The sequence below is a fragment of the Lepidochelys kempii genome, chromosome 21, assembly GCF_965140285.1.
Source record: "Lepidochelys kempii isolate rLepKem1 chromosome 21, rLepKem1.hap1, whole genome shotgun sequence".
Classification (NCBI taxonomy): Eukaryota; Metazoa; Chordata; order Testudines; family Cheloniidae; genus Lepidochelys; species Lepidochelys kempii.
In genome coordinates, this window is record NC_136400.1 from 18,002,993 (window position 1) to 18,020,571 (window position 17,579).

Genomic DNA, 17,579 nt, shown 5'->3' on the forward strand with positions numbered 1-17,579 from the left:
GCCCCGCTCCCGGCCTGGCTGCGCGGGGCCGGCGCTGAGCGCGTCCCCCGCGCGGCGCCCGGGAGCGCGTGGGCGCCCGTCCCGCCTGCAGCCGGGGCGGCTCTTGCCCCAAGAGCCAACAGCCTGGGGGACCGCGCGGAGCGGGTTGGCTCAGGGTCATACAACAGGTCCCCGGCAGAACCACGAGCAGCAGACCATAGCGCTGAGCTCCAGGCCCAGCCTCCTTATTTGATAATGATTTACACTAACTGCACATTCTTCCTTTGCACAGTGCTGAAAGGAGATCGCGTTCGGCTGCTGTCTGGCTCAGATTGTTAAAAAGCAGGAGCTGTCTGTGGCTTTGGTTCAAGCTTAATGCTGTAGCAAACGGAAAAAACATGGAGGGGGCAGTGAGGGATTGTGGAACTGGGTTTGTAAAAGATACGTTTGTGTTGTCTCTTACCAGAGAAGATCATTTCCTTTTTCTAGTAGCCTTTGAGTTGGTATGGAGAGAGCGGGCTGAAGCAAACTGAGATTCTGTCTCCCTACAATGCCAGTAGCCCTTTCTGGGGATACCATTTTCCCCAGATCTTCGCAAAAGATGTAAATAGATGCATGCCTTTACCTTATGTTTCCTTATTTTTGCGATTTTTAATTTTGCATTATTGTCCTTCAGCAACCTTGGCTGCCTTTTATCAAGTGTCTGTAGATGAATATGTGCTTTAAAAAAAATTGTGAACTTATTGCTGGTAAATGTGCAGGATTCACTTTGCTGGAGATTGAAGCTTTTTATCCACCAATAGTCACAACATGGGCAGCAAGCAATGCAAACTTCCCTGTCCACCGCCCCTAACTCCCTGTCAGTCCAATTTAGCCCTTATCAGAGGGACCACATCTAGCAGTAGCACAGTCAGTCCTTGGGACCTTTGCTGAGGTTGCCAATAAGGGCCAATGGCAGCAGTGATTAGTGTGCATTAGGAACTAGGCTGAGACCATTTCTCCTTGACCCCCACAACACACCTTTCAAGATCCATGTGTCCTATACGTGCCTATCACAACATGTGGTGTACCTCACCCAGCATACTAAGGGTATGTCTACACTGCAATTAAAAACCCGTGGCTGGCCTGTGCCAGCTGATTTGAGCTCATGGGCCTTGGGCTAAGGGGCTGTTTAATTGCAGTGTAAATGTTTAGGCTGGAGCCCAGCCCCTAGGACCTTGTGAGGTGGGAGGGTCCCAGAGCTTGGGCTGAAACCCATGCTGGACCATCTACACTGCAGTTAAACAGCACCTTAGCCTGAGGCCCATGAGCCAAAGTCAGCTGGTACGGGTCAGCTGCAAGTGTCTAATTACAGTGTAGACATATCCTAAATACCCCAAAAACTATGTGGGTGAAACAAAACAAACTCTCAAATGAACTCTCACAGGGCAGGTCTGTACTTAAAATGCTGCATCAGTGCAGCTGCACTGCTGTAGCAGTGAAGTGAAGACCTTTCTATGCTAACAGGAGAGCTGCTCCCAGCAGTGTAGTTAATCCACTTCTGTTAGACGGTAGCTATGTTGATGGGAGAAGCTCTCCTGCTGACATAGCGCTGTCTACATAAGGGGTTAAGTCAGTATAACTACGTTGCTCAGGGGTGTGGATTTTTTGTAGTTATACCAATATAAGTCTGTAGTGTAGACCTGGCCACAGAAATACGAAAATACAAAAACACCATATTACTCGTGTGTGGACACTCATAAAATGATCATTCCATACCTGACCTCTCAGAAGAAACCTGCACAACATCTTCAAAAGATGAGCCTGGGAGCTTACATTCATAATTTTGCTAGATACTAAAAATCATGAACTCAATAAAGGCATTGTTGTAATGAGCTATAAATCCAGTCTGTAATCTACTAACCCACTTTTGTCCTACCACTGCAAGGTGTTAACTGTTCACTTCACCTTGAATGGTCTCTTGCAACATGTTAACTCCTTTCCTTAACAATGTGTTCCATCTTGTATTAAGCTGTGGCATTCTGAGTACCTTTTCCAGACCCGAAAAAGAGTGCTGTGTAAGGGTATGTCTACGCTATGAAGTTAGGTCGAATTTATAGAAGTTGATTTTTTAGAAGTCGATTTTATACAGTTGATTGTGTGAGTCCCCACTTAAGACCATTAAGTCGTCGGAGTGTGTCCACAATACCGGGGCTAGCGTCGACTTCCAGAGTGTTGCACTGTGGGTAGCTATCCCGCAGTTCCCGCAGTCTCCACCGCCCATTGGAATTCTGGGTTGAGATCCCAATGCCTGATGGGGCAAAAACATTGTCACGGGTGGTTCTGGGTACATGTCATCAGCCCCTTCCCCTTCCCCGGTGAAAGCAATGGCAGACAATCATTTTGTGCCTTTTTTCCTGGGTTACCTGTGCAGACGCCATACCACAGCAAGCATGGAGCCCGCTCAGCTCACTGAAACCGTACGTGTCCTGGGTGCTGGCAGACACGGTACTGCTACACAGCAGCAGCTCATTGCCTTGTGGCAGCAGACGGTGCAGTACGACTGGTAGCCGTCGTCATCTCCTGGGTGCTCGTGGCTGACCTCGGTGAGGTCGGTCGGGGGCGCCTGGGCAGACATGGGTACTCCTGGCAGACCTTGGACATAAATGGGAGTGACTCCAGGTCATTCCCTTCTTGACTTTCGTCTCATGGAGATTCAGCCTGCCTAGAAATGATGACAGCTACAGTCGTACTGCACCGTCTGCTGGCGAGCACCCAGGAGACAATGACGGCTAGCAGTCGTACTGCACCGTATGCTGCCAGCCTACCCCTTGCTCCCCCCTCCCTTCCTCAGTCAAAGCAACGGTGACAATAGTTTCACGCCTTTTTCCGTTCGGGTATCATATTGCTGTCAGCATCATCATCCACCCGCTGCTTCCGCTGCCACTCTGTTCTCCTGCAGATGCCATACCACGGCAAGCATGGAGCCCGCTCAGATCACCGCGGCAGTTATGAGAGTTGTAAACAACATGTGCGTTATTCAGCAGTATATGCAGAACCAGCACCTGCAAAAGCAGGCGAGGAGGTGACGGCAGCGCGGTGAGGAGAGCGATGAGAACATGGACACAGACTTCTCTCAAAGTACGGGCCTCGGCAATGTGGACATCATGGTGGTAAGGGGGCAAGTTCATGCCGTGGAACGCCGATTCTGGGCCCTGGAAACAAGCACAGACTGGTGGGACCTCATAGTGTCTGGGACGATTCCCAGTGGCTGCGAAACTTTCACATGCGTAAAGGCACTTGCATGGAACTTTGTGACTTGCTTTCCCCTGCCCTGAAGCACAAGAGTACCAAGATGAGAGCAGCCCTCACAGTCGAGAAGCGAGTGGCAATAGCCCTCTGGAAGCTTGCAACGCCAGACAGCTACTGGTCAGTCAGGAATCAGTTTGGAGTGGGCAGATCTACTGCGGGGGCTGCTGTGATCCAAGTAGCCAACGTAATCACTGAGCTGCTGCTACCAAGGGTAGTGACTCTGGGAAATGTGCAGGTCATAGTGGATGCCTTTGCTGCAATGGGATTGCCGAAATGTGATGGGGCGACAGACGGAACCCATATCCCTATCTTAGCACTGGACCACCAAGGCAGCGAGTATGTGAACCGCAAGGGGTACTTTTCAATTGTGCTGCAAGCACTGGTGGATCACAAGGGACGTTTCACCAACATCAGTGTGGGATGGCCGGGAAAGGTACATGAGGCTCTCATCTTCAAGAATTCTGGTCCGTTTCAACAGCTGCAGCAAGGGACTTTCTTCCCAGACCAGAAAATAACCTTTGGGGATGTTGAAATGCCTATAGTTCTCCTTGGGGACTCAGCCTACCCCTTAATGCCATGGCTCATGAAGCCAGACACAGGCAGCCTGGTCAGTAGTCAGGAGCTGTTCAACTATAGGCTGAGCAAGTGCAGAATGGTGGTAGAATGTGCATTTGGAAGTTAAAAGTGTGCTGGCGCAATTTACTGACGTGGTTAGACCTCAGCGAAACCAATATTCCCATTGTTATTACTGCTTGCTGTGCGCTCCGCAATATCTGTGAGAGTAAGGGGGAGATGTTTATGGCGGGGTGAGAGGTTGAGGCAAATCGCCACTGATTACGTGCAGCCAGACACCAGGGCAGTTAGAAGAGTACAGGAGGGCACGGTGCGTATCAGAGAAGCTTTGAAAACCAGTTTCATTACTGGCCAGTCTACGGTGTGACAGTTCTATTTGTTTCTCCTTGATGAAAACCCGCCCCCTTGGTTCACTCTACTTCCCTGTAAGCCAACCGCCCTCTCCTCCCGCCTTCGATCACCGCTTGCGGAGGCAATAAAGTCATTGTTGTTTCAAATTCATGCATTCTTTATTAATTCATCACACAAATAGGGGGATAACTGCCAAGGTAGCCCGGGAGGGGTGGTGGAGCAGGGAAGCACCAGGTGGGGTGGGGGAGGAGGGAAGGACAAGGCCGCACAGCACTTTAAAAGTTTAAAACTTATTGAATGCCAGCTTTCTGTTGCTTGGGCAGTCCTCTGGAATAGAGTGCTGGGTGCCTGGAGGGCCCCCCCACCGCGTTCTTGGGCGTCTGGGTGGGGAGGCTATGGAACTTGGGGAGGAGGGTGGTTGGTTACACAAGGGCTGTAGCGACTGTCTGTGCTCCTGCCTTTCCTGTAGCTCAGCCGTACTTCAGAGCATATCAGTTTGATCCTCCAGTAGCCTCGGCATTGACTCCTGCCTTCTGTCAGCAAGCTGACGCCACCTATCATCTTCAGCCCGCCACCTGTCCTCACATTCATATTGTGCTTTCCTGGACTCTGACATTGCTTGCCTCCATGCATTCTGCTGGGCTCTTTCAGTGTGGGAGGACAGCATGAGCTCAGAGAACGTTTCATCGCGAGTGCGGTTTTTTTCGCCTTCTAATCTTCGCTAGCCTTGGGGACGGAGATGATAGTGCGAGTGTTGAAACATTTGCAGCTGCGGGAGGGGGAAAAAGGGAGAGTAGTAGTTAAAAAGACACATTTTAGAGAGCATTGGGTAGACTCTTTCATGGTGAACCTTGCTGTTAACATTACATAGCACATGTGCATTTGGTACAAGGTCGCACTTTGCCTCTTATCTTGAGGGTCTGCCTGTTTGGTGTGAGACATAACACGTTCTCGGCTGGGCAACAGAATTTGGCTTGCAGGCAGCCATGGTAAGGCAAAGGGTTTCGGCTTCTTCAACCTTCATAACGTGGGAATGGTTTCAAAGAGCAGAGCCCTCCTTTCCCATACCAAGCAGCCGTTGGGTTGGCCCTTTAAAATGGGTTGGCAGTTAACCTGAAAACTGCAGCCCCTTCTTTTAAACGTGCAGCAGAAACCGAATTAACTCCCCCCCTGCTCCTCCCACCCACACCCAATTCTCTGGGATGATCGCTTCACCCCCTCCCCCCACCACGTGGTTAACAGCGTGGATGATTTCTTTTCAGTCACAGGCACACGGACTTATAAAGCAAGGTCAGTTCCTCACACTGAATGTCTTAAGGGTCTTCCTTCAACAGGGCATCAAGACAGAAAGAAGCATGGTGGTGCAGTGGCTTATAATTTCTCTTATGGAAGGTCAATGTTAAGATAAATGTTTTTGTGGTATTGAAAGTGCCAAAATGAAGCAGAGTTTGGTTGTCCTTGAATAAAAATCCCACCTGATATCCACATAGACAGACGGTATAGTTCATGCAGGTTGTAGGTGCTGTTCTTGACATCTGGGCATTGAATTACTACCACTGTGTTATGAAATGGTAGCTGTTGCTACCTTCTCATGATTAAAGTTGCTACCAAGTATTTCACACCCCAGCTTTCCCCAACTGCCCTACTTCCCAGTCGACAAGCAGAGGCTTCAAAATTGGTAGATTTGGTTTGGGGCAAGGAAGAATTTTGTATGGAAAATGAGTGTGGGGAGCAGACTAGGAAGTCTTTGCACCTTGGGTCACTTTCCTGGCATCCCTAGTCCCCCTTCAGATCCTATCTCATTGCTTTGCTTCCTGTACCTATACCATTCTCTGCAGACCTGCTAAGATCATAGAATCATAGAATATCAGGGTTGGAAGGCACCTCAGGAGGTCATCTAGTCCAACACCATGCTCAAAGCAGGACCGATCCCCAATTAAATCATCCCAGCCAGGGCTTTGTCAAGCCTGACCTTAAAAACTTCTAAGGAAGGAGATTCCACCACCTCCCTAGGTAATGCATTCCAGTCTTTCACCACCCTCCTAATGAAAAAGTTTTTTCCCAATATCCAACCTAAATCTCCCCCACTGCAACTTGAGACCATTACTCCTTGTTCTGTCATCTGCTGCCACTGAGAACACTCTAGATCAATCCTCTTTGGAACCCCCTTTCAGGTAGTTGAAAGCAGCTATCAAATCCCCCCTCATTCTTCTCTTCCGTAGACTAAACATCCCCAGTTCCCTCAGCCTCTCCTCATAACTCATGTGTTCCAGTCCCCTAATCATTTTTGTTGCCCTTCGCTGGACTCTTTCCAATTTTTCCACATCCTTCTTGTAGTGTGGGGCCCAAAACTGGACACAGTACTCCAGATGAGGCCTCACTGATGTCGAATAGAGGGGAACGATCACGTCCCTTGATCTGCTGGCAGTGCCCCTACATATACATGCCAAAATGCCATTGGCTTTCTTGGCAACAAGGGCACAGTGTTGACTCATATCCAGCTTCTCGTCCACTGTAACCCCTCGGTCCTTTTCTGCAGAACTGCTGCCTAGCCATTCGGTCCCTAGTCTGTAGCGGTGCATTGGATTCTTCTGTCCTAGGTGCAGGACTCTGCACTTGTCCTTGTTGAACCTCATCAGATTTCTTTTGGCCCAATCCTCCAATTTGTCTAGGTCCCTCTGTATCCTATCCCTACCCTCCAGCGTATCTACCTCTCTTCCCAGTTTAGTGTCATCTGCAATCTTGCTGAGGGTGCAATGCACACCATCCTCCAGATCATTTATGAAGATATTGAACAAAACTGGCCCTAGGACTGACCCTTGGGGCACTCCACTTGATACCGGCTGCCAACTAGACATGGAGCCATTGATCACTACCCGTTGAGCCCGACAATCTAGCCAGCTTTCTATCCACCTTATAGTCCGTTCATCCAGTCCATACTTCTTTAACTTGCTGGCAAGAATACTGTGGGAGACCGTGTCAAAAGCTTTGCTAAAGTCAAGGAACAACACGTCCACTGCTATCCCTTCATCCACAGAACCAGTTATCTCATCATAGAAGGCAATTAGATTAGTCAGGCATGACTTGCCCTTGGTGAATCCATGCTGACTGTTCCTGATCACTTTCCTCTCCTCTAAGTGCTTCAGAATTGATTCCTTGAGGACCTGCTCCATGATTTTTCCAGGGCCTGAGGTGAGGCTGACTGGCCTGTAGTTCCCAGGATCCTCCTTCTTCCCTTTTTTAAAGATGGGCACTACATTAGCCTTTTTCCAGTCATCCGGGACTTCCCCCGATCGCCATGAGATTTCAAAGATAATGGCCAATGGCTCTGCAATCACATCCGCCAACTCCTTTAGCACTCTCGGATGCAACGCATCCGGCCCCATGGACTTGTGCACGTCCAGCTTTTCTAAATAGTCCCAAATCACTTCTTTCTCCACAGAGGGCAGGTCACTTCCTCCCCATGCTGTGCTGCCCAGTGCAGTAGTCTGGGAGCTGACCTTGTTCATGAAGACAGAGGCAAAAAAAAGCATTGAGTACATTAGCTTTTTCCACATCCTCTGTCGCTAGGTTGCCTCCCTCATTCAGTAAGGGGCCCACACTTTCCTTGACTTTCTTCTAGTTGGTAACATACCTGAAGAAACCCTTCTTGTTACTCTTAACATCTCTTGCTAGCTGCAACTCCAGGTGTAATTTGGCCTTCCTTATTTCACTCCTGCGTGCCCGAGCTATATTTTTATACTCATCCCTGGTCATTTGTCCAATCTTCCACTTCTTGTAAGCTTCTCTTTTGTATTTAAGATCAGCAAGGATTTCACTGTTAAGCCGAGCTGGTCGCCTGCCATATTTACTATTCTTTCTACACATCGGGATGGTTTGTCCCTGTAACCTCATTAAGGATTCTTTAAAATACAGCCAGCTTATTTTACTTGTTTACTTCCTGCTTATTTGAGGATGTTTACAGAAGTTGGAGAGGTATAGGAAAAGTATAGTGCTTGGGGACAGTGAGGTCACAAGATGGGAGCGTCACTCCTTCCTCCTTTTCACGAGCGTGGTCGACAACTCTGTCTAGTTCACTGTGGAGGGGGTGTGAGCTTTGATTCTTCAGATTATCATGTTTGGCTTTCTTTCTTCCACTCTTCTCAGTTTCCCATCCTCATCCTTGGTGACCTCGGTCTCCAAATTGATACCCCTCTGCCCCACACCTGACTACTTTTCCTCCTGTCTTTATGATTTTAAACCACGATGTAAGCTTGCTCACTTACCAAAATGGCCACTCACCTGATTTTGCTTTCACTAAAAGCTGTTCCTTCTTGATTTCCCTGTATCCAAAGGCTTCTTCAGTCAGAAAATCTGTCCTAGTAAAGAAGGGATGTGAAAGCAGCAGTTTTATCAAATGGAAAAAGAGAAAGTTGATAGTAGTGATTTGATAGTAAATTAGCAGTTATACAGTGCAGACCATTGATAAGGCAGAAAGTAAAAGCATGAATGAAAAAAATGTGCAGTAAGATGTTAGTTGGCTAATTTATAATCCATTTGACAGATCTCAAAAAGTAACTAATTGCATCCGATGAAGTGAGCTGTAGCTCATGAAAGCTTATGCTCAAATAAGTTGGTTAGTCTCTAAGGTGCCACAGGTACTCCTTTTCTTTTTGCGAATACAGACTAACACGGCTGTTACTCTGAAACCTAAATGGAGACTCATCATCTGAAAACATTTTTAATAGTAAGTGTAACTAACTTTTCTAGGGACATGCTGGATTCTTCATCTCTTGGAGTCTTTAAATCAGGAATGGATGTTTGTTTCTAAAAGACATGCTGTAACTCACAAGAAGTTATGGGCTTAAAGTCCTGCACTTAGGAAGGAAGAATCCCATGCTCCGCTACAGGCTGGGGACTGACTGGCTAAGCAACAGTTCTGCAGAGAAGGACCTGGGGATTACAGTGGATGAGAAATCAGCAGTGTGCCCTTGTTGCCAAGACAGCCAGTGGCATATTGGGCTGCATTAGTAGGAGCATTGCCAGCAGATCGAGGGAAGTGATTATTCCCCTCTATTAGGCACTGGTGAGGCTGCACTTGGAGTATTGTGTTCAGTTTTGTCTCCCTACTACAGAAGGGATGTGGACAAATAGGAGAGAGTCCAGCGGAGGGCAGTGAAAATTATTAGGGGGCTGGGGCACATGACTTACGAGAAGAGGCTGAGAGAACTGGGGTTATTTAGTCTGCAGAAGAGAAGAGCGAGGGGGGATTTGATAGCAGCCTTCAACTACCTGACTGGGGGGACCAAAAAGGGTGGAGCTAGGCTGTTCTCAGTGGTGGCAGATGACGGAACAAGAAGCAATGGTCTCAAGTTGCAGTAGGGGAGGTCTAGGTTGGGTATTAGGAAAAACTTTTCACCAGGAGGGTGGTGAAACACTGGAATGCGTTACCTAGGGGAGGTGGTGGAATCTTCATCCTTAGAGGTTTTTAAGGCCTGGCTTGACAAAGCCCTGGCTGGGATGATTTAGTTGGTGTTGGTCCTGCTTTGAGCAGGGGATTGGACTAGATGACTTCCTGAGGTCTCTTCCAACCCTAATATTCTATGATGTGGGAATCAATGGGTAAAGTTCTCTGGCCTGGCCTCTGCAGGAGGTCAGACTAAATGATTTTAGTGGTGCCATCTGGCCTTAAGTTTTATGAATCCTCTTTCTCAGACTGCCAGTCAGTCTCACTGTATATGATCCACTCACCTTCTACATCCCACTTCTCTATAATCCTCAGGCTGTTGACTTCTTACACTCTTCTTACCCTCTTACTTTTGCACCCTCATTCTGCTTTCTCCATCACCTTTGACTCCTGTTCCCCTCTCTTCTACTGTAAAGTGCATCCCAGTAGCCCACAGCACTGGCTCAGTCTGTTTACTCCACTCCTGCGTTGCCTGCACCTTCACAGGAAGTCCCAGGACTGCACTGATTTCCTCCACTACTGGATTATTTTCTTCTCCTTCAACTCTGGCAGTTCCATGGCCAAGCAACAACCCTTCCTTACTGAACCCTTATCCATAACTGTTTAATTTCATCTTTGTCAAGAGAAGCTCGGGTGCTTCTCTCTGAATCATGCACATCTAGTACTGACACTGCCCCCTTTAGCCATATACAGGCTTCAGGAAAAAAATCTACTTCACAAGTCACATCCTGAAGACCTCATTAAGGGCCTGTGCATGCTGACAGGAGGTCCTCAACAGCTTGCAGGAGCAGACTTTGTGGTTCTGTATGCTAGCCATTTATCCAAGAGTCAATAGAAACAGAGTCATCAGGTTTACAATAGAGACATGAAACCAATTATAAACTGAATTGGGGGAGGGATAGCTCAGTGGTTTGAGCATTGGCCTGCTAAACCCAGGGTTGTGAGTTCAATCCTTGAGGGGGCCATTTAGGGATTGGGGCAAAAATTGGGGATTGGTCCTGCTTTGAGCAGGGGGTTGGACTAGATGACCTCCTGAGGTCCCTTCCAACCCTGATATTCTATGATTCTATGAAGCACAATCTCAGTATTTCACCTGCACACATGAGTACTGTGGCTTCTCGGAATTTAATATGTCCACAGTTGATGGATCCTCTAAAGCCCTTAGAAAAAATATTTGATCCAAAATAACACCTCTTACAAAATAACAAAAGGAAGATGGAAGGTTGGCATTGCTAATTGGGCCAGAGTTAAGGTTGACTGGGTACCTTAACTGTGCATTTCTCTATTTTCATATGTTTTTCATGCAAGTTTAACCTTGGTTCTGAAATTCCTGGCTTTTTAGTAGAACTATGAAGTTCTTGTAAGGATTTTTATCCTTAAATTACTGATCTGTCCCTTCAATCTTAACTCTAGCTTAATGGAACTTTTTGTGTGGTGTGTTTATAAAGACAGGCATGAGATGGTTGCTCCACACAACCCATAATGTGTCAGGCAGCCAGTCCAAGGGGAAGAGTTGGGGGGAACTCTCCTTCACTCCTCGCTTCTGCATGTCAGATGACACAGGCGCTGACTTTTATTTTTCGCAGTGGGTGCTCTACCCCAGGCCCCACTCCTGCTTGGCCTCTTCCCCAAGGCACTGCCCTTGCTCCACCTCTTCCTGCCCAGCCCCCTCCCCTAAGACCTCCTGCCTGCCCGCTGCTCCCTCCTCTCTGCCCCCTCCCCCAGATGCTCACCAAATAACTGATCAGGCGGCCAGCGCCAGGGCAAAACCACTGTGGATAGTGGGTGCTGAGCACTGCCTTATTTTTTTCCCTGGGTGCTTGAGCCCTGGAGCACCCATGGAGTCTGCGCCTATGCCAGGTGATGTTAGTGAGTCTGCTGTTCATCTTAGGTTAAATACCACCCATTAAGCTTCTGTTGTGTCAAATCTCATCTGGCTTCTTCCAAAATACAGTTTCCCTGAGGCATCTTTCTACACAAAAGAAACACTTATGCTGTCTTCTCTACACACGTGTGTATGCACACACACACACACATGCTGAATTCTCCAAGGAAATTCCTTCATCTCTATCTTTTCCCTTTTTACATACACTGAAAAGGCAGAGTACTCTGCAGGGACAACTTCTAAGAGCCATCACTGGGTTTTTGGTCTGACCTCTGGAAAATAAACCATTATCTCCCTTGCTTTTAATTTGTAGCTTTCAGAAAAAGATAAACCATATGTGGATATCCAAGGGTTGACAGCCTCTACTATGGAAATCCTGCTGGACTTTGTGTATACAGAAACGGTTCATGTGACGGTAGAAAATGTCCAGGAATTGCTCCCAGCAGCATGTCTGCTTCAGCTGAAAGGTAATTGCAAACCAATTAACCATGCAGATTGTACAGTTGATGCTGTTAAGGGCTCTGGAATGTCTGACTTGTAAGTAAAGGAAAGATTGCAGAAGGCAGAATAGGGTGCTGGGCTGTTTCCAGACCCAAGTCTTTTTGTGTTGAAATTGCATAATAGCCGTTTGTCAAATGTGCTGCTGTATGTACTCTGTTCTCACTGATAAGAAAGTTTAACCCTCGTGGAGAAATGGTGATAAAACAAATAATTGTCCCAGGGCATCTCTCACTCTAAGGTCCTATAGATCCCCGAGCTCTGTAAGGCTTCCTTTTGAATCTCTCCTATATTTGTCAAGTTATTTTTAGTATGTATAAATAGTCAGTGGTCTAAACATACCGTCTGTTGCTTTATTTTTTCCTGGCCCCTGAAGAAATGTTTGCCTATATGTCTCTTTGTGTGTGCATACCTCTAAGCAAGGTTTTGGGGTTGACATTTCAATATAGACTAGAACTTGGTTTTCTAAATTACTTTCCAAAGCAGGGATTGGATAGCAGAAGTGCATGAGCTCACTCACTCATCTCATTTCTATAGGTGTGAAGCAGGCTTGTTGTGAGTTCTTGGAAAGCCAGCTGGATCCATCAAACTGTTTGGGCATCCGAGATTTTGCTGAGACACACAACTGCGTTGATCTAATGCAGGCAGCAGAGGTCTTCAGCCAGAAACACTTCCCAGAGGTGGTTCAGCATGAAGAGTTCATCCTCTTAAATCAGGAAGAGGTGGAAAAGCTCATCAAATGTGATGAAATTCAGGTAAAGGTAGCAGGATTTGTTGTGCAAATCAGTGAGAGCAAAATACTGCTTGAAAACAAAGCAAATAACGGTATGTCTAGCCCTCTTCCATTTCCCCCACATTGGTTAGTTCATAAAACTCTTGGAATGGCTATCTCAGGCAGACTTTGAATGCTCTACTGAAATCTGCTTCTTACTGAATCAGCTGCATATTCTGAAACTGACAGGTAGAGTGTAACCTCCCCTCTGCAGCAAGGTAGCTGTCATTTGAACATGGAGAATGAAACATTGGTTACTGTGTTCGTTACTAACTGTTATGAAAAGACCAGTACTACAAACCAAAACCAAATTAGTTACAATCAAGGAGAAAGGCCAAGACACAACAGACATGGGGGATATTTCTCTCTGGTGTAGAACAGAAATTGTGAACTCTGGCCTGGGCTTAACAGTGGGTGATCAGCTGGGTTAACAGTTGTAGTTACAAAAATAGTTACAATGGAATATATTTATTAGGCATCAGGTTATGCTTAGGCCAGTGTTGATTGTTGTTAGGATAGTGCTTGTGGATTCTGCTTTCATCTCCGGTGCGTTCTGTACAGGCAGGAAATATCTCACTCTGGAAGAGTGAGATACCTTCCTTGCCTGTCAAATAGCTTACTGTAGTTAAAATCATCAAGTGACCTGTGCCCTACACTACAGGGGAAGGTGAAAAAATCCCAGGGTTACTGTCAATTTGACCTGGGGGGGAAATTCCTTTTCCACCCCAAATATGGTGATCAGGTAAACCCTGAGCATGTGGGTGAGATCCACCAACCAACTACCTGGGAAAGAATTCTTTGTAATAACTCTGAGCCTTCCCCATCTAGGGTCCATCTCTGGAGATATTTGTTAATAACAGTCGCAGATGATCCATATGCCACTGTAGGCTACCTCATCGTACCATCCTCTACATAAATTTATCAAGCTCAGTCTTGAAAGAGGTTAGGTTTTTGCCCTCACTACTTTTCTTGGAAGGCTTCACTCCTCTGATGGTTAGAAACCTTTGTCTAGTTTCAAGCCTAAACTTGTTGTTGGGCAGTGTATATCCCTTTGTTCTTGTGCCATCAATGGCCCTTAAACACCAGGGAGAGAGAGGAGTTGTTATCCTTCTGATAGCAATTATATCTTCCCCTCTGCCTTCGTTTTGTTAGGCTAAACCAGCCAACCTTCTTAAGTCTCCTCTCATAAAGTAGGTTTTCCTTTCCTCTGATCATCCTAGTAGCCCTTTCCTGCACCTTTCCAGTTTGAATTCATCTTTCTTATACATAGGAGACTAGAATTGCACACAGTTTTCCAGATGAGATGTCATCAGTGCCTTGTATAATGGCAATGACACTTCCCTGTCTCTTCTAGGAATACCTCACCTGATGCATCCTAGGATTGTATTAGCCTTTTTCATGGCTGTATCACATTAGTGATTCATAGTCATCCTGTGATCAACCAGTCCATCCAGGTCTTTTTCCTGATCTGTCGCTTGCAACTGATAAGTCCCCAGCTTGTAGCAAAAACTTCTGTTGTTAATCCCTAAATGCATGATCTTGCACTCTCCACTATTAAATTTCATCCCATTTCTATTACTTAGCTTTCAAGGTTCTCCAAATTTTGTATGATATTCCGGTCCTTCTCCACATTGGCAATATCTCCAATTTTGTGTCATCTGCAAAGTTTATTAGTACACTCCCACTTTCTGTCAAGGTCATTAATGAAAATGTTAAATAAGATTGGTCCCAAGACTGATCCTTGAGGCGTTCCACTTGTACTCTCTCTCTCTCTCCAGCCCGATAGTTCACTTTTCAGTATAACCTGGTGTAGTTTCCCCTTTAACCACCTTTCGATTCTTGTATTAATCCTCACCTTTTCCAATTTAACTAATAATTACCCACATGGAACTGTATCATATGCTTTACGGAAATCCAGTTAGATTAGATCTATTGCTTTTTCTTTGTCTAGATTAAAAGTCTTATCTCAAAGAAAGAGATCAGATTGGGTCTAGCACAATCTACCTTTTGTAAAACCGTGTTGTATTTTATACAAATTACCATTTATCTCTGTCTTTAATTATGCTCTCTTTCAGAATTTATTCTAAAATCTTGCATACAACTGAGGTCAAACTACTGGGCTTGTAGTTTCCCAGATCATGTTTTTCTTCCCTTTCTTAAATATAAGCACAATAGTTGCAATTCTCTAGTCATAAGGTACGAATCCTGAGTTTATGGATTTGTTAAAAAATCCTTGCTACTGGGCTTTCAATTTCATGTGCCAGTTCCTTTAATATTCTTGGATGGAGATTATCCCAGCCTCACGATTTGGTCCCATTAAGCTGTCTGAGTTTGGCTTCTGCCTCATGTGGTAATTTCTACTTCCATTTCCTTGTGCCCACTAGCCACCTGGCAGCTCCCCCCAAGATCCCCATTAGCTTTATTGAAAACTGAGGCAAAGTATTCATTTAGGTGTTGGGCCATACCTAAATTATCTTTAATCTTCATGCCGGATTCCCCCTTCTTTTGTTGTCTTCTTTTTATATATATGGTTAAAGAACCGTTTATAATGGTTTTTAATTTCCTTTGCAAGATCCAGCTCTGCTTGGCTTTTGGCAGTTCCACTTTATCCCTAAACCTCCAGACCTCCAAGAGGTAGCTTTCCTTGCTAATCCATCCCTTATTCCATGCCTTGTAGGCTTTCTGATTTATCTTAATAACCTGTTTGAGATGCTTGAACTGCAACACTTCCCTATGAGGTTCCCACCCACCCCCCTTGCTTGGGATGCAAGTTCCAGGTGGTTTCTGCAACTTTGACTTAAAGTAGTTCCAAGCCTCCTTCACATTTGCTGTTGCATACGTCAGCTCTGGTCAGAGAGGAGAGCTTACAGAAATTGTGGCTCCAAAAGCAGTGGAGCCTTTCATGTTAAGAGCATTTTCTGAAAATAAATTAATAGCATTTACTACCCAGTATTTTTGGTTGACCTAGAGAGCTCTCTGTGGTTCTTGTGCAGAGCATCTTTTTCTCCATTTCCTGAAGAAGCTATCAGACATTCCAAAAACAATTGGTGTTGGTGCCCAGTGTCTGATTTCAGAAATACATTTAGGTCTTTAATTTCTATCCGTCATTCTTTGTATGCTGCTGAGTAGCATACAAATACATGCACCATCCCCATGAATGTGGGATTCTTCCACCTAGGTGAGCAGTAAACCACAGGAGTGTATAGGCACAAGTTTGAAATATAGACCGTATAGAGCCAATCATAGAATATCAGGGTTGGAAGGGACCCCAGAAGGTCATCTAGTCCAACCCCCTGCTTGAAGCAGGACCAATTCCCAGTTAAATCATCCCAGCCAGGGCTTTGTCAAGCCTGACCTTAAAAACCTCTAAGGAAGGAGATTCTACCACCTCCCTAGGTAACGCATTCCAGTGTTTCACCACCCTCTTAGTGAAAAAGTTTTTCCTAATATCCAATCTAAACCTCCCCCACTGCATTACTCCTCGTTCTGTCATCTGCTACCATTGAGAACAGTCTAGAGCCATCCTCTTTGGAACCCCCTTTCAGGTAGTTGAAAGCAGCTATCAAATCCACCCTCATTCTTCTCTTCTGCAGGCTAAACAATCCCAGCTCCCTCAGCCTCTCCTCATAACTCATGTGTTCCAGTCCCTTAATCATTTTGTTGCCCTTCGCTGGACTCTCTCCAATTTATCCACATCCTTCTTGAAGTGTGGGGCCCAAAACTGGACACAGTACTCCAGATGAGGCCTCACCAATGTCGAATAGAGGGGAACGATCACGTCCCTCGATCTGCTCGCTATGCCCCTACTTATACATCCCAAAATGCCATTGGCCTTCTTGGCAACAAGGGCACACTGCTGACTCATATCCAGCTTCTTGTCCACTGTCACCCCTAGGTCCTTTTCCGCAGAACTGCTGCCTAGCCATTCGGTCTCTAGTCTGTAGCTGTGCATTGGGTTCTTCCGTCCTAAGTGCAGGACCCTGCACTTATCCTTATTGAACCTCATCAGATTTCTTTTGGCCCAATCCTCCAATTTGTCTAGGTCCTTCTGTATCCTATCCCTCCCCTCCAGCGTATCTACCACTCCTCCCAGTTTAGTATCATCCGCAAATTTGCTGAGAGTGCAATCCACACCATCCTCCAGATCATTTATGAAGATATTGAACAAAACCGGCCCCAGGACCGACCCCTGGGGCACTCCACTTGACACCGGCTGCCAACTAGACATGGAGCCATTGATCACTACCCGTTGAGCCCGACAATCTAGCCAGCTTTCTACCCACCTTATAGTGCATTCATCCAGCCCATACTTCCTTAACTTGCTGACAAGAATACTGTGGGAGACCGTGTCAAAAGCTTTGCTAAAGTCAAGAAACAATACATCTACTGCTTTCCCTTCATCCACAGAACCAGTAATCTCATCATAAAAGGCGATTAGATTAGTCAGGCATGACCTTCCCTTGGTGAATCCATGCTGGCTGTTCCTGATCACTTTCCTCTCATGCAAGTGCTTCAGGATTGATTCTTTGAGGACCTGCTCCATGATTTTTCCAGGGCCTGAGGTGAGGCTGACTGGCCTGTAGTTCCCAGGATCCTCCTTCTTCCCTTTTTTAAAGATTGGCACTACATTAGCCTTTTTCCAGTCATCCGGGACTTCCCCGGTTCACCACGAGTTTTCAAAGATAATGGCCAATGGCTCTGCAATCACAGCCGCCAATTCCTTCAGCACTCTCGGATGCAACTCGTCCGGCCCCATGGACTTGTGCACGTCCAGCTTTTCTAAA

General features: G+C 46.3%; 1 protein-coding gene across 5 annotated transcripts in view; it reads left to right on the forward strand.

Moving 5' to 3' along the window:
* Positions 1 to 17,579, forward strand: part of KLHL12 (kelch like family member 12) — a 114,700-nt gene that overhangs the window by 421 nt on the left and 96,700 nt on the right. For 4 of the 5 annotated variants that reach the window (XR_013634870.1, XM_073319672.2, XM_073319674.2 and 1 more), the window contains exons 2-3: positions 11,839 to 11,992; positions 12,561 to 12,778. Coding sequence is in view for 4 of the 5 variants with exons in the window: in XM_073319672.2 (XP_073175773.1) it covers positions 11,839 to 11,992; positions 12,561 to 12,778 (372 nt within the window). In the remaining variant the exon portion in view is untranslated. Of the gene's footprint in view, positions 1 to 41; positions 583 to 11,838; positions 11,993 to 12,560; positions 12,779 to 17,579 lie in introns of those variants that run through there. The other variant, XM_073319673.2, reaches the window with a different exon arrangement.